A 13,991-nucleotide genomic window follows, 5' to 3' on the forward strand; every position below is an offset into this window, starting at 1 on the left:
CGCGGGCTGCGGGCCGGGGCTGAGGAGAAGGAGGAAGGCGGGGGTGAAAAAGTGGGAACAGTGGCCCTTCCTGGCCCTCCACCAGGAGCCAGGGGATTGGATGGCCAGGAGTTATAACAGCAGCAGGGACCACCCACTAACCACCTGCCGAGTGCTGGGTGTTCTGTGCCCTTAACGCCCTAGGAGGCAGGCATCATTTCCCCATTTGCATGTGGAATACCAGGCTCAGAGAGGTTAAGTAACTTTCCAAGGGCTGGAAAGCAGTGAAGCGGAGGTTCAAACTTTGCCTGCCTGACTCCCAGGCTCAGATATTTACTATGCAGCATGTGTATCCTGAGAGCCTAGCTGGTCTGAAAACTGTCTAGCCAGACATCTTCAGGTTAAAGATCCCTGAGCCAGCACATCTCAAACCATAATGTGCAACGATTCACCTGGCGACCAGCAGGTCTAGGGTGGGGCGGGGACGTGCACTTCTAACAGACTCCTGGGAGCTGATGCTGATGATCATGACCCGCAGAGCAAGGGATCTGGCCCAGCGCTGAGCCACCTTTGCAGACAGAGGCATGGCTCCCACGCAGGCTGATGGGATGTGCAAGGGAGATGGTTGCCTGCATCCTAAGCTGGGCCAAGAGGGCCTTACCCCACTCCCGGGAGCCCTCCAACCCTGCTCTACACACACCCACCAGTCACACTCAGTGGTGAGGCATCCTGGATAAAACTGTCCTAAAGCCAGCAACCAGGCGTCCAGGTTGGAGGCCCATGGTGGGCAGAGGGTGCTGACTCAGTACATCCACTGGAGCTCAGAATGGCTCCCCGGAGGACCTGTAGCCTCCTGGTTTTAGCCAAGAGCTTGTCCAAGGCCTCGGGGGACCTGGTCCCATCCAGTCCAGCTCTCCAAGCCTGCATCAGTTCGTGGGGGTCCCAGGCGGACGCGGCCGCAGCTCGGGCTCTGCGCGATCGATGCTGAAGAAGTTGACTGTAGTAGTGGCCCTGGCAGGCGGCGGGGGATCCCGGGTGGCCTCGCCAGGCAGCAGCAGCTGGGCCGTGAGCCGCGGGCCAGAGAAGCCCCCGGAGCCCGAGCCCGAGTCCGAGTCCGAGTCCGGCGGCAGGGGCAGGGGCAGCACGTGCTGCAGGCTCAGGCCGGGCCGCGCACCGCTGTGAGAGGTCCGCACGGAGGGCGAGGCGAGGCCCGGCTGCTGCTCCCGGGGGCCGCGGGGACACGGCAGGAGCCTGCCCAGGGCCCGCTTGAAGTCCCGCATGAAGAGTGGGTAGATGATGGGGTTCATGGTGCTGTTGCAGTAGCCCAGCCACGTGAGGGTGTCAAAGAGCCCCAGGGAGATGCAGTCGCACACGGCCTGGAGGGGGTGGGGGGACATCCTGGAGCCGGGACGCAGGGCACCCCGCCCAGCGTGGGTGGGACAGACCCGCAAACACGTTTGCTCTGAGTGGCTGCCTGCCCCCCTCCCTCCCCAGCTCTGGGGGTGCGGGGTCGGGGGTGGTGGGATTCGGGGCCTCCCCATCAAGGCGGGGACTCACCCACCTCCAGCGGTGGCATTACCTGGACTATGTTGGCCACAAAGAAAGGCAGCCAGGTCACAAAGAACATGCCCAGCAGGATGCCCAGCGTTAGGCTGGCCTTCAAGGCCTTCCTGCTATGCTTGGTGGCTAGACGCCTGCTGTCAGCTGACTCCACCCCTGGGCGTGGGGTCCTGGGCACCTGCAGAGAGGAAGGCCGCGTGACTTGGTCTGAACCTATTCCTGGCCCCAGACTGAGCCTTAATCCCAATTCTAGACCGAGCCCTTAATACACTGAGCCTTGACCCGTGAATGGGCTCCAGTTGTAGTCCTAGACTGAGCCCTGACCCTGACTCCAGGCTGAACCTTGACCCTGGCTTCAGAGTGAGCCCTTCAGCAATAAACTAAGCTCTGCTCACGGCCCTGACCACTGATACCTACCATAGATTGAGCCCTACATAACCACAGTCTCAAAGTGAGCCTCCTCCCTGGACCAGACTGAGCCCAACTTTAGCCCCAGACTGAGCCTTGATCCCAGAAATAGACTGAGCCTTTGTCCTGGTCCTGCACCAAGCCCCGACCCTGACTAGCAGTGCACAAGGAGCTCTAGGAAGGGCGGGGAGATTTCCTAGGGGCTCAGGTTCGGGCTTGTTGGACAGTGTCGAGCGCTGTGCTTTGCAGGAAGTGTGGCTTCCTGAACTGCTAGCTTTGTGTCTGGGCAGAGTGTTGTCCTGCACTGCACTTGGGCACTTCAAGGATTAGCTGTGATGGAACAGTACTTGACGAAAGAGGACAGCTGCTGTCCGAGGCCTGACAATCTCTCTGCCTGTGAATTGACTCTCTTCGTATTTTGGAGTGACAGTTCTGCACCACTGTTTTCATGATCCACAAAATAAAGTTTATTTTGAAAACATGTGCCCCAAACAAATGTGTGCAATTAAATATCTTATAAGTCACTAGGGACGGGAGTGACCTTGGTATTTTAAACTTGGATTTCGCTGTGGACTTACAGACATCTTCATTCCCACACATGGACTTCATGAGCAGGAGCTGGGAGAAGAGGAAAAAGGAGGGGCTCCACGGGAGACAAGGCATGAGGGGCTCGAATGCGACTTTTATAAACTGGAGACCAGGAGTCCCAAAACATAAAAGGCTCTCTGTACCAGATGACCAATTGGCCCAGCAGTTCTCTTAACTTTTTCAACTTTATGAGCCCACTGAAATTCAAATGAAATCTACACAACTTACTCCCCAGAAAACAGCTTGTAAATGTTTACAAACACACACACACACACAGAAGAAAAAGTTTCCCACATAGCCAGAGGGTTCAGAGGCCACTGCAAAGTCCATCCCTGGAACCCCTAGGAATCTACAAAAGCTGCAACATGAAGCCCTCCTCTAAACCATGTGTTGTAATCAACTTGGATTTTCATATATCCACTTGACAAAGTGAAAGCCACCTATGTTGACAGCTTATGTAGATACTGGGGTGAGCATAATTCACTGGACTAGGAAAGGGTATGTGTGCTGCCTGGGAATACTCCTGGGCTTTAAAGGCCAGAGATTCCCCCCAACACTTCCTAAACTGTGCAAGAGCCCAGCTTAGCTCTTGAGGCAACCAGAGACAGGTTGGGTACGGGAGGATGAAAGAGTCAGGAGGAGGCAGGAAGGAAGGAGCCAGGTTCCCAGGCAACCTTCACAGATGGAAAGGGGTGAAGGCAAAGCCAAGATGCGTGAGCCCCAGGGAGCATTAAAGATGCCCACACACACACCGCACCACCCCCACCCCCACCCCCCCACCCCCCCCACCCCCGCCACATGCAGGAACTCCCCCTCCCAGCCTTGTTCTCACTGGTCTCTTCAGGGTACCCAGGCTTGGTTCCTGTCCAAGGTGCTGAAACCCCAACTGCATGCTGTCCTTCTGTAGGATCTGGAATGGCAGTGGGCAGGAGAGGGGAGACAGGCACCCTGTAACTCCTGCTTTTCGATGTATTTGTCCAGGTGAAATCTGGTTAGACAAATATCAAGGCTCACACAGGGAAGCCTAAAAGAGGCCCTTGATTCTTCCCACTTTCTTGGTGGGGCACAGAGGCGAGAGCTGGGCTTTTAAAACAAGTGATCAGGCTTCCAGTTATGCCTCTACCACTCACTCACTTGTGATCTTGAGAGAATCCGCTTCCACATTTGTCAAATGGGAGAAAACGCTCAGCTTATGGAGTTGCTGTGGAGCTGCGGATAATGCACGTACGCCCTGTGCTGGACACGGAGTTAATGCAAGCACAGCAGCCCTGATATCGTTCAGTGGTGTGTGGATGAGGCTGGGGAAGTTGTAGCGCCCTCAGGAGCCTTGTCCTCCTGCCAACAGCTCAGGCTTTCCAAAGCAGCGCAGACCTCAGGACAAAGGCTCTGACTCACTGTGCGGCAACCAGGGAGAAAAAGAGGGTCTGCTTTTCCCTCCCCTCTCATTTTCTCTTCTCCAGAGTGGACTCTATGGCTTCTGTGGCCCCATTGGTCAGCCTGGAGGGAGAGACTCCTGATTCCCCAAAAGAATCTCCCAAGAGCTGCTCTGACTTTGGATTGCTGCCGTCAATGGGAACAGACAAGGGGAGGAGGGAGACACCATCTCCCGAAAGCCCCAGCCACACAGGTACCCCCTCACCCCTGGAAGCCTGGTGAAGAGGCAAGAGACAGCCATGGCTCTTGGGCACTGGGGAACCAAGGCATTCAGGGAGATAAGATAGGGGCCGTCATCAGGGGAGGCTGACCCAAAGGGATCAATCATGATATGAGGGTCCCTCTCCAGTCTTCCTGGGAAGAAACCTGCATTTTCCTGCCTCTTCTTCTCCCCAAAGAATTGACTCAAGAAAGCAGGCAAAAGGGAAGAAATTGAGGCTCAGAGAAAGTAGGGGACCTTCCCAAGGTCACACTGTGCTCAAACCAAAGCACCACATACCCCCTGCGTTGTTATCCCCGCTTACTGAGTGCTTACAATACATCTGCACCTGATATTCATTCTGTCATTTGGTCTTTCTGGGAGGAAGGTATTATAATCTTCATCTTGCAGATGAGGCTGAGAGAGCCAGGAGTCACACAGCAGACAAGAGTTGAGTCAGGGAATTAAAGTCACCTCCAGCTCCAGACGCTGAGCCTTTCCCACTCTACCATGCTGCTCCCATTCTGGAGGATGACAGCCCCAAGCAAAAGCCCACCACTCTCACCAAGAGGCCCTCGTGGAACAGAAGCCGAGGGCCACCACCAGCCCACGCCCTGGGGTCCGGGTGACGCCATCCTTCTCGCTTCTCTCTGCCCTAAAGCCACCTCAAAACCCCTCGTGGCTCCTCTGTTGTCCGCACGTCCCTTATATCAGCACACGCCTGTGGCATTTGCCACTGCCAGAGGGGACGACTTGACAGGGCCCTGCAGGGCCCGATGTCCATAAACACCCATACACCTGTCCACTCAGCACAAAAAGGATGTATACTGCAGCTCCATTCGTGACAGAAAAAAACTGGAAACAGCTCACAAGTCCATCAGAAGAGAGTGGTTAAATAAACCCTGGTTTAGAATACTATAGTGAAAGTCACTCAGTCGTGTCTGACTCTTTGTGACCCCATGGACTGTACACAGTCCATGGGATTCTCCAGGCCAGAATACTGGAGTGGGTTGCCATTCCCTTCTCCAGGGGGTCTTCCCAACCCAAGGATCAAACCCAGGTCTCCCACATTGCAGGCGGATTCTTTACCGCTGAGCCACCAGGGAAGCCTTAGAATACTATACAGATGTTTAAAAGGATAAGTCAATCACACGGAAAGATCTCCACGACACATGATCAAGTGCTAACAAGAAGTTTCAAAACAAGAGAGACGCATGATTACCTTTGTTTAAAAAAAGATGCAAGGCATAAGCTTCTTTAGGCACATAAACAAATTCACAAACACAGAGAAAAGGAGCTGGAAAGACGTGGAGAGACAGGAGTGGGAGGTGACTGATGAGGTCAGGGGGGCCTTTTACTTTATCACTACCGATGAATTTTCATTTTAAAGTGGACTTACATATTCCCTCATGTAATTTCAAATTTGTATGACCAGCTAACCATGTGTGTGCTCAGTCACCTCGTGTCCAACTCTTTTGAGACCCCACAGACTGTGGCCCACCAGGCTCCTCTGTCCATGGGATTTTCCAGGCAGGAATACTGGAACAGATTGCCATTTCCTCCTCCAGGGGATCTTCCTGACCCAGAGTTCCAACCCACATCTCTTGCATCTCCTGCACTGGCAAGAGGAATCTTTACCACTGTGCCCCTGGGAAGCCCAGCCATCTAATCACAGTGTGAGGGTGATAAGATAAACCTTGGAGCCAGACTGCCCGGCTCAAATTGTGACTCTGTTACTAACCAGCTGAGCAACCTTAAGCAATGTACTTTACCTCTCTGAGCCTCAGCTTTCTCATCTGTAAAATGGCAATTCTCATGACATCCACCTTGTAGGATTGTAGTAAGGATTAAATAGGATTAAATAGGATAATAGAAAGTTACTTGAACAGTGCCTGGTACAAAGTACTGTGTGAGTACTGTTAGTTACTAAGTTAGTGATCATGGTTGGTGTTTATTGTTATTTGTATTCACCTCAGCTCCTTGATAATGATGATGAGGCTGCTGGTGGCAGCCATGGTTATTTTTGCCCCTAGGAAGACTCAAAGGGGTGAACTTCCCAGCACCATGCATTTCACCATCAAGAGGAAAGGACAGAGCTAACATTTGTCAAGCAACAAGCAACTGCTGTGCACCAGGCATATTTAAATCACCCCACTGATGCTTCAAACAGCCTCAGATGATAACTGGGAGAGAGGGAGGTGAGCAACTCACCCAGAGTCATCCCGCTGCAGTGAGAGAGAGGCAGGATTTGAACCTGGGCCCAGACAGACGGACAAGCCCCCCGCCCCGTCCCGGCTGCAGCAGGCTGCCTCGTTCAGAGCGGCGGCCCAGCCTGTCACGCTCAGCTCCACTCCTGCTCTCCCCCTCCTCCCCCTCTGAGATATTTCTGGGATCACAGCCTCCTCTGAGGGGGAGGAGGCAGAGATGGAAGGGAAGACGGATTGCTGGGACAGAATGATGCATAGCTGGGTGCTGGAGGGTGAAGAGAGCTGGGGGAGGAGGACCAGGAGGAGAATCGGAGGGAGGGAAGGAAGAGGAGGATACAGGGTGCACGGGAGAGGGGCTGAGACTGAGCCGAAGGGGAGGAGGAAGGGGGACGATGGGGCGGAGAGGAGGGCGGTGGGGAGAGCGTGTGGCCAGAGACACAAGAGAGAAAAAAGGGCGCAGGACACAGGGACGCCCAGCCGGGCTGCCTGCTGCTCCCCAGGAGGCTGAGCGCCCACAGGTGGTCCCACAACAGTCCCTCTGGAACCCCCAGGGGTGAGCACCATCACCACAGGAGCGCCCACCTTTCACACACACGCAAGCACACACTTGCCCTGGCTGCATCTCATGGGCACCCTCGCCACCTCTCACGCCCCTCCTGCACCCCCAGACACAGCCCCTGCCTGACCTCTAGGCAGGACTCCTTTCCCAGAGCCCCTGGGGCTGAAACCACTGAGCCAACCGGCGGCTTTCTAAGAGCTCATTCGCATCAACAGGCAGACAGAGGCAGAGGAAGCCACTCCAGCCAGCTCGGCAACCACGTCCGAAACTCCAGAAAGGCCAGGACTTCAGGGACTGGGAGCCAGCCCCTGTCCCTCTGTGGGAAAGCAAGAGACTGGATCGAGGGAGCAGCCAACGGTTCAGTGGAGCCGGGACGGGGAGGAAGGGGGCCTAACACCCCCCCAAGTTCTGTTCCTTCTCATCAGTTCCGCTGGGTCCAGGCAATGAAACACCTCCACCCCCAGGCCGGATGCGCCACCTCAGGTGATGAAAGAGGGTCACAACCCAGGAGGCCAGAGTAAGGCGGCCTCCCAGAAGCCACGTCCCCGAACACAGGCACTTCTCCAGGTGGTACGGAAACTAGCCAGCACAAAGCTTGCTTAGGATCTGGGTGGTTTGGGAAGCAAGCCGAGTGACTTCAAGCTAGGCACTTGCTGGATGGTGGAGTCTGACACGTCCTTACTCAAATCAAGAGAAAAGGCATTCCAGAAAGCGGGAGATATTCGCACAGACATATTTCAGGCCTGAGAGGCCGAGAGTCATTCTGCCTCAGAGGCAGTGCATGTGTGGGCTAAGTCGCTCAGTCGTGTCCAACTCTTCGTGATCCTATGGACCGTAGCCCGCCGGGCTCCTCTGTCCATGTCATTCTCCAGGCAAGAATACTGGAGTGGGTTGCCATGCCCTCCTCCAGGGGATCGTCCAAACCCAGAGATCGAACCCACATCTCTTATGTCTCCTGCGCTGGTAGGCAGATTCTTTACTGCTAGCTCCACCTGGGAAGCCCCGAGACTAAATGACCCATGAAGACACCTCTCAGCCTTCCGTTTTGTGACTTCCTTGATTTTGCAAACATACGCACAGGGAGTGATAGATTTTTGACGTTTGCTAGAAGAGACACCCTTCTTATAAGCTCCAAAACCCTCATCATGATAGGGTTTTGTGACTACCATCTCTCTCTCCAACTAGAACGTAGATTTCAAGAGGGCAAGACCTTCTCAGACCCACTCATGCCTGCACTCACAGCCCAGGACAGCTCCTGCACAAGACAGGTCCTCAACGGAGTTCCCTGGTGGTCCTGTGGCTAAGACCCTGTGATCACAATGTAGGGGGCCCAGGTTCCATCCCTGGTCAGGGAACTGTATCCCACATGCCACAATGAAGACTGGAGATCCCATATGCTGCAACTAAGGCCCAGGACTTCCCTGGTAGGTCAGCTGGTACAGAATCCACCTGCCATGCGGGAGACCTGGGTTCGATCCTTGGTTTGGGAAGATCCCCTGGAGAAGGGAAAGGCTGCCCACTCCAGTATTCTGGCCTGGAGAATTCCATGGACTGTATAGTCCATGGGATCGCAGAGTCAGACACGACTGAGTGACTTTCACTTTCAAGACCCAGAGCAGTAAATAAATAAATAAAAGAAGTACTCAACACAGCACCGAGGAAGTGAATGAACGTACTGAAAAGCGCAGGATTCGTCAGCTACAAGAACTGCTTCTACAAGTGGAAGAGAAGGGAGAAGCGTGAGCTGGGGTTGAATCCTGGGCTCTGTGGGGCACTGTGTCCATTTCGTTCCTTCCATCATTGTGCAATGAACACTCACGACACTCCTTCAGATCCTGAGAATCCAGCGGTCAAGACAGGTCCTCAGCCTCACAGAACTTACATTCTAGTAGGAGGAAGCAAACACGCCAATGATAAATGGAAAGTATGCAATTTGTGCCATTTGCTGCTGAGAACAACTTAGGAAATGAGGGCTGGAGGGGATCTGCACAAGTGTGACCTCGTTACTAACCAAGCGGTTAGTAAGACAGCCAAGCAAAGGCCAGAGGAAAGGGACAGAAGTTCGGGGCAGATCTGTGTGGTGACGTGAGGTTCCCCAGGCAGAGGCAACAGCAGGTGCAAGGGTCCTGAGGCAGGAGCGTGCCTGGCACTCAAGGAACAACAAGGAGCCCAGTGTGGCTGAAACAGAAAGCGTGAGGGGATGGAGGGAGCAAAGGAGAACAGACAAGGGGCAAGGAATAACACGACAGGGCCTGCACTTTTCTTTTTTTTTTGGCTACACCTCCCGGCTTGTGGGATCTTAATTCCCTGACCAGGGATCGAACTCAGGCTCACAGCAGGGAAAGTGCCAAGTCCTAGCCAGTGGACCACCAGGGAATTCCCAGGGATCGCTATGGCTGCAGTGTAAGTCGAAAGGAAGCAAGAATGGGCTCAGGAAGCCAGTGGAAGATCAATGCGATAACCTGGGCACCAGATGAAGGGCTCAGCCATTGAGGGGGGCAGCAGTTTACATATGAGAAGTGGTCAGGGCCTACATGCGCTTTGAACATAGAAAGCACGCAGGGTGTGCAGCAAGAGGAAAAGAGGCTGCCTCCAAGGTTCCTGGCCTGAGCCACTCGCGTCAATTAGTCAACGTAAGGAACACAAGTCAAGGACTACATCTGGAGCCGGGAAAAAAAATCCCAGATTCTGTTGGGGACGAGGTAAGTGAGTGATCCAGGCTGGAAGTCATCAGTATGTACGTGGTACTTCCGGCCACAGGATGAGATGAGCTCACTAAAGAAGTGAACGTGGAAAAAAGCAAGAAGGTACAAGGACCGAGGCCGGGGAGTGCCTCAGATGGTGGCAGAGCAGGAGGGCCCGGCAGAGGCGACTGAGAGGCACATCCAGTGCAGCAGAGCACGGGACCCAGGGTGGTGACCCTGGAGCCAGGTTTCGAGGGCACGTCACCGCCGGCTGGCAGCACGAGGCTCAGACCCGGGCTCTGCGCTTGAAACTCCCTGACTAGACGTGCAACCGTGGGCAAGTTGCCTCCCCTCATCGACCCTTAGTCCTCCAGCTGTCCAACAGGGACGGGGATTATTGGCCCCTTTGGGTGTCCGGGGACTACCCCAGTAGCTCAGTGGTAAAGAATCCGCCTGACAATGCAGAAGACACGGGTTCGATCCCTGACCCAGGAAGATCCCACAAGCCACGGAGCAACTAAGCCCGTGAGCCACAACTAGAGAAAAGCTTGCACAGCAAGGAAGACCCAGCATCGCCAAAAATAAATAAATAAAATCATTTTTTAAAAAACCCAAGTGCCAGCTGGTTAGCTTCACGGAAAGAAAATCTGTGTGTCACAGGCTCTGCTGTAACCAAGAATCTAGACCTCTCCACTCCAACCCCACCAAGACCAGCCAACTCCACACCTCCTTAGTCATTAGGGCAGAGTGAGACGAGGAGATGACCTTGGATGGTGAATGAACACCCAACAAAATAACTGAGTCACAGAGTAAGAACAGAGGCCTTTAGAGCACCCTCCCAGCTCCTCTGGTTATGTCAAGAGAAAGTCTCATGCTGATGCTACTGTATCTTTAACGTCCCTCCAACATCTAACAAGGAGAAAGCAGGCCTTGGGCTCAAGCATCTCCAGCCATCCAAGCTGGACTTCAGCAACACTGCTGGGGCTTCTGCGGCCCCAGTGAAGTTATGGTTCTGATCACCTTCTATTTCTGGCTAGGATACTGATCTTCCGTTACTGCAAGAGATAAGAAGTTTTCTTGCTAAATAAATTCATGGAAGTAAAAAGATGAGATGACTCCAAGAAATCGCTAAGTACATATGGCTGCAGAGACTCGCAGACTGTGTGAAGCTGGGAGGCAGGGTAGCAAGGCAGATGCCACGAGGCAGTTCCCCAAAGCCTGAAGTTTGGGAAACGCTGCTTTACAAGAACCCAGGGAGAGGGTGTGGATAGCCCATGGCAGCCACCCTGAAGTTCGAGAACCAAGTCAGGGTCACAGCCACCTGCAGAGACTGGAGAAGTTTCTCCAGTGAGTATAGATCAGGAGAGAGCTGGCTGCAGCCAAGGCCTCCTGTCCACCCAGGACGCCATCATCCTAGCTGATGGGCCTCACTGCAGGGGTGACATGGATGAGCCACTTGGGGGCTGCCAACCAGGATGTCAGCCTCTCAGCTCCGTCTATCCAGTAACCCCCACCCCGCAAGGGACCTGCCATCCTGCAGACACCTCCCACACCTGAGGCCACACCTAGAGGACGCTGGAGAGCCCCGCTGGGACCTTCCTGGGGGCCTGTGGTCTAATTCTCTGGGGCTCAGGCCCGGCAGTCTGAACACCCATCCCTGGGCAGTGGAGTGCTAGGGCTCAGGTGCTACGCAACCCGCTCCACTCTAGACACCGCAGGGCCTGCACCTAAGAGCACCCGCCCCATTCACAAGGGTTCAGGGACACCTACTACCCGCTCCACTCTAGACACCGCAGGGCCTGCTCCTAAGAGCACCCGCCCCATTCACAAGGATTCAGGGACACCTACTAGGGGCAGTGGAGATCGAAACCCACCCAGATGAGCCCAGCCCTCGTGGGAGCTTACACGCCAGTGAGGGACACAGACAATGAACAAACAGCCAACAAACTGGGGGTCGAGATGGTGAATAACAGGGTGGCGGGCGGTGGGACGGTCTGCAGACAGGGTGGGCAGGGTGGGCCCCTGGGAAGGAGTAACCTGTGAACTAAAGACTCAGGCAAGGACAGCCCCAGGGGAAGAAAATTCCAGAGGGCACAGCCAGCGCAAAGACCTAGGCACATAGTCTGGCGCCTTCTGGGAGCGTCAGAAGGACACACGGGGCTGGTGCAGAGAAGCGGGGAGTGGGGAGGGGAGGGAGTGCAGCTGGAGAGGCTGGCAGGACCAGGTCCCAGGCCAGAGCCTGGCCCGGGTCTCCTCTGCATCTTGAGAGCCACAGAGAGCCGCTGAAGGGCTTGGAGCCAAGGAGTGAGGGGACTGCCTTTTGTTTCTCTTTGTGCAGAAAATGGACACGGCGGGTCTAGGGTGGAGGCAGCGGGAGACTATCAAAGGCTCCCGGGTAAGGGCCTTCCCTGGTGGTCCGGAGGCTAAGAATCCGTCTTCCAATGCAGAGGACACAGGTTCAGTCGCTGGTTGGGGAAAGAAGATCTCATGTGCTGTGGGGCAACTAAGCCCCAGTGCTCCTGAGCACCTCACTGAAGACCCAGCAGGGGAAGGAAAGAAAAAGGCTCCAAAGTAAGAAGCAATGGTGGCTTGGATCAGGAGATCAGGAAGGTGTCCTCGGGGATGACACAGGCACAGAGGGGCTTGTGAATGCAGCCCGTGAGTACGAGAGGGAAATTATTCCCAAGCTTCTGGGCCATGATGCCATGATGGCACCATTGGCCGTGATGGGGAAGACGGGCGAGGAGCAAGTGCAGAGAGTTGGGACCCCCTGAATGCCCTGTTGCACTTGTTACCCTTGAGAAACCCGCCCACATCCTGGCAGGTCCTGTGGACAGTTGGGCATTGAGTCTGGAGTTCAGAAGGAAGATGGGTGCTGGGAATGACCACTTGGAAGTGCCAGCAGTTGTATACTGAGCCGTGGATGCCCAGTGGGCACCCAATGACTGCTCATTCCTCTCCGTCCCCCACGCCCGGGTCTCCCTGCACGCCCCGCCCCATACCTGCAGCGTCTCCAAGGCCTGGCCGGCAGTGCCGGTGGTGAGGGACGCCACCTGGATGGCCTGCTTGCGGGCAGCCAGCAAGATCCTGCTGTAGGTGAAGCAGATGGCGCCGGAGGGCAGGAAGAAGGTGAGGCCCGACGCCACGAGGACAAAGGGCAGGCTGGCCAGCAAGCGGCACTGACCCGGCGCGGGTGCCCGCGCGCGGCCCGGCTCGTGCCAGCCCAGCAGCAGGGGCAGGAAGGAGGCGAGCGCGGCCAGGCTCCAGGCGCCGAGGACCAGCGCCAGGGCGCGCGCGGGCGTCATGCGCAGCTTGTAGCGCAGCGGCGAGAGGATGAGCAGGTAGCGGTCCAGGCTGATCAGGCAGAGGTTGAGGATGGAGGCGCTGCAGCACATCACGTCGAAGGCGGCCCAGAGCAGGCAGAGGCCCCGCGCCAGCACCCAGCGGCCGTACAGCACGTTCAGCATGGCCGGCGGCATCACCACCAGCCCCACCATCAGGTCCGACGTGAAGAGCGACACGAGGAAGAAATTGGACGTGTTGCGCAGCGCGGGCTGCGCGCATATGAGCGCGATGAGCAGCGAGTTGGCCGCGGCCGTCAGCGCGATGACCACACACAGCGCGGCGGCCACCCAGCCGCTGCCCCCGGGTGCCCACGGCGGCCCCGAGCCCCAGTCCGGGGTGCTGTAATTGGCGGGGCCTTGCTCTGGGACCATGGGGGCTCTGGGGTCCGGAGGACGAGGCAGGGTGGGCGTGGAGGCTGGCTGGTGGGAAGGCGGGGATGGGCGGGGATGGGCGGGGGAGGGCGGCCCTCTGGGTCAAGGGTCAGCACCCTGAAGGGGATGGAGAGGGGGTCTGGGGGCGTCCGTGGGTGGGATGCAGAAACACCTGGAGCAAACACCTGGGTAGGAAGTTTGGGAGGGGGCACCTGAGGAGCAGGGTCCTCTAGCAGGAGCGAGTGGCAAGTCAGGAGGACAGGAACGCAGAGCCCCTGGAAGGGGCGGGCGGTAAGATGAGTCGAGGGCAGAGACCCGGGGGGTGAGATCCCGGGGCCACTGGGCGCTCTCCAGGCCGGGGCAAGCCCCTCTCGGCGAATGGACATAGAGAGGTGCCAAGAAGGACCCGGGGTGCTGGGAGTCTCAGGGTGGGGGCCCCCGGAGGGGAGCGCAGGTCTCGGACCCAGCGCAGAGGCACCCCGGGCTCGGGCGGACGCGGTCCCCGCGGCGAGCTGGAGGATACCGGCCGGCCCGCCGGGAGAGAAAGACCCCCTCCCGACCCGGCCGCGGGTCTCCGGCCCCGCTCCCGCCCGGGCTCGGTACCTGGAGCGCTGCTCCGCGGCCGGCGACTGCGGCAGGAGCCGTGGGCCCGGGAGA

At 56.5% G+C, this 13,991-nt stretch overlaps 1 protein-coding gene across 1 annotated transcript; it reads right to left on the bottom strand.

The window, feature by feature from the left end:
* Nucleotides 1–905: 905 nt before the first annotated feature.
* HTR6 (5-hydroxytryptamine receptor 6) lies at nt 906–13,334 on the bottom strand. Its single transcript, NM_001205717.1, has 3 exons — nt 12,621–13,334; nt 1,559–1,717; nt 906–1,355 (listed from the first exon to the last, which is right to left on the bottom strand). Exons 1-3 carry the CDS (start codon nt 13,332–13,334, stop codon nt 906–908), a joined length of 1,323 nt encoding a protein of 440 aa, NP_001192646.1.
* Nucleotides 13,335–13,991: the final 657 nt, after the last annotated feature.

This window comes from Bos taurus, chromosome 2, assembly GCF_002263795.3.
Source record: "Bos taurus isolate L1 Dominette 01449 registration number 42190680 breed Hereford chromosome 2, ARS-UCD2.0, whole genome shotgun sequence".
NCBI lineage: Eukaryota > Metazoa > Chordata > Mammalia > Artiodactyla > Bovidae > Bos > Bos taurus.

Excerpts from the sequence above, each read along its gene's own strand:
- HTR6 (NM_001205717.1), bottom strand. The coding sequence starts at position 13,334 with ATGGTCCCAGAGCAAGGCCCCGCCAATTACAGCACCCCGGACTGGGGC. Across the intron at positions 1,718-12,620 it reads AGGCCTTGGAGACGCTGCAG|GTGCCCAGGACCCCACGCCC; the intron begins GTATGGGGCGGG and ends TCCTCTCTGCAG. Across the intron at positions 1,356-1,558 it reads TTGTGGCCAACATAGTCCAG|GCCGTGTGCGACTGCATCTC; the intron begins GTAATGCCACCG and ends CACCCCCTCCAG.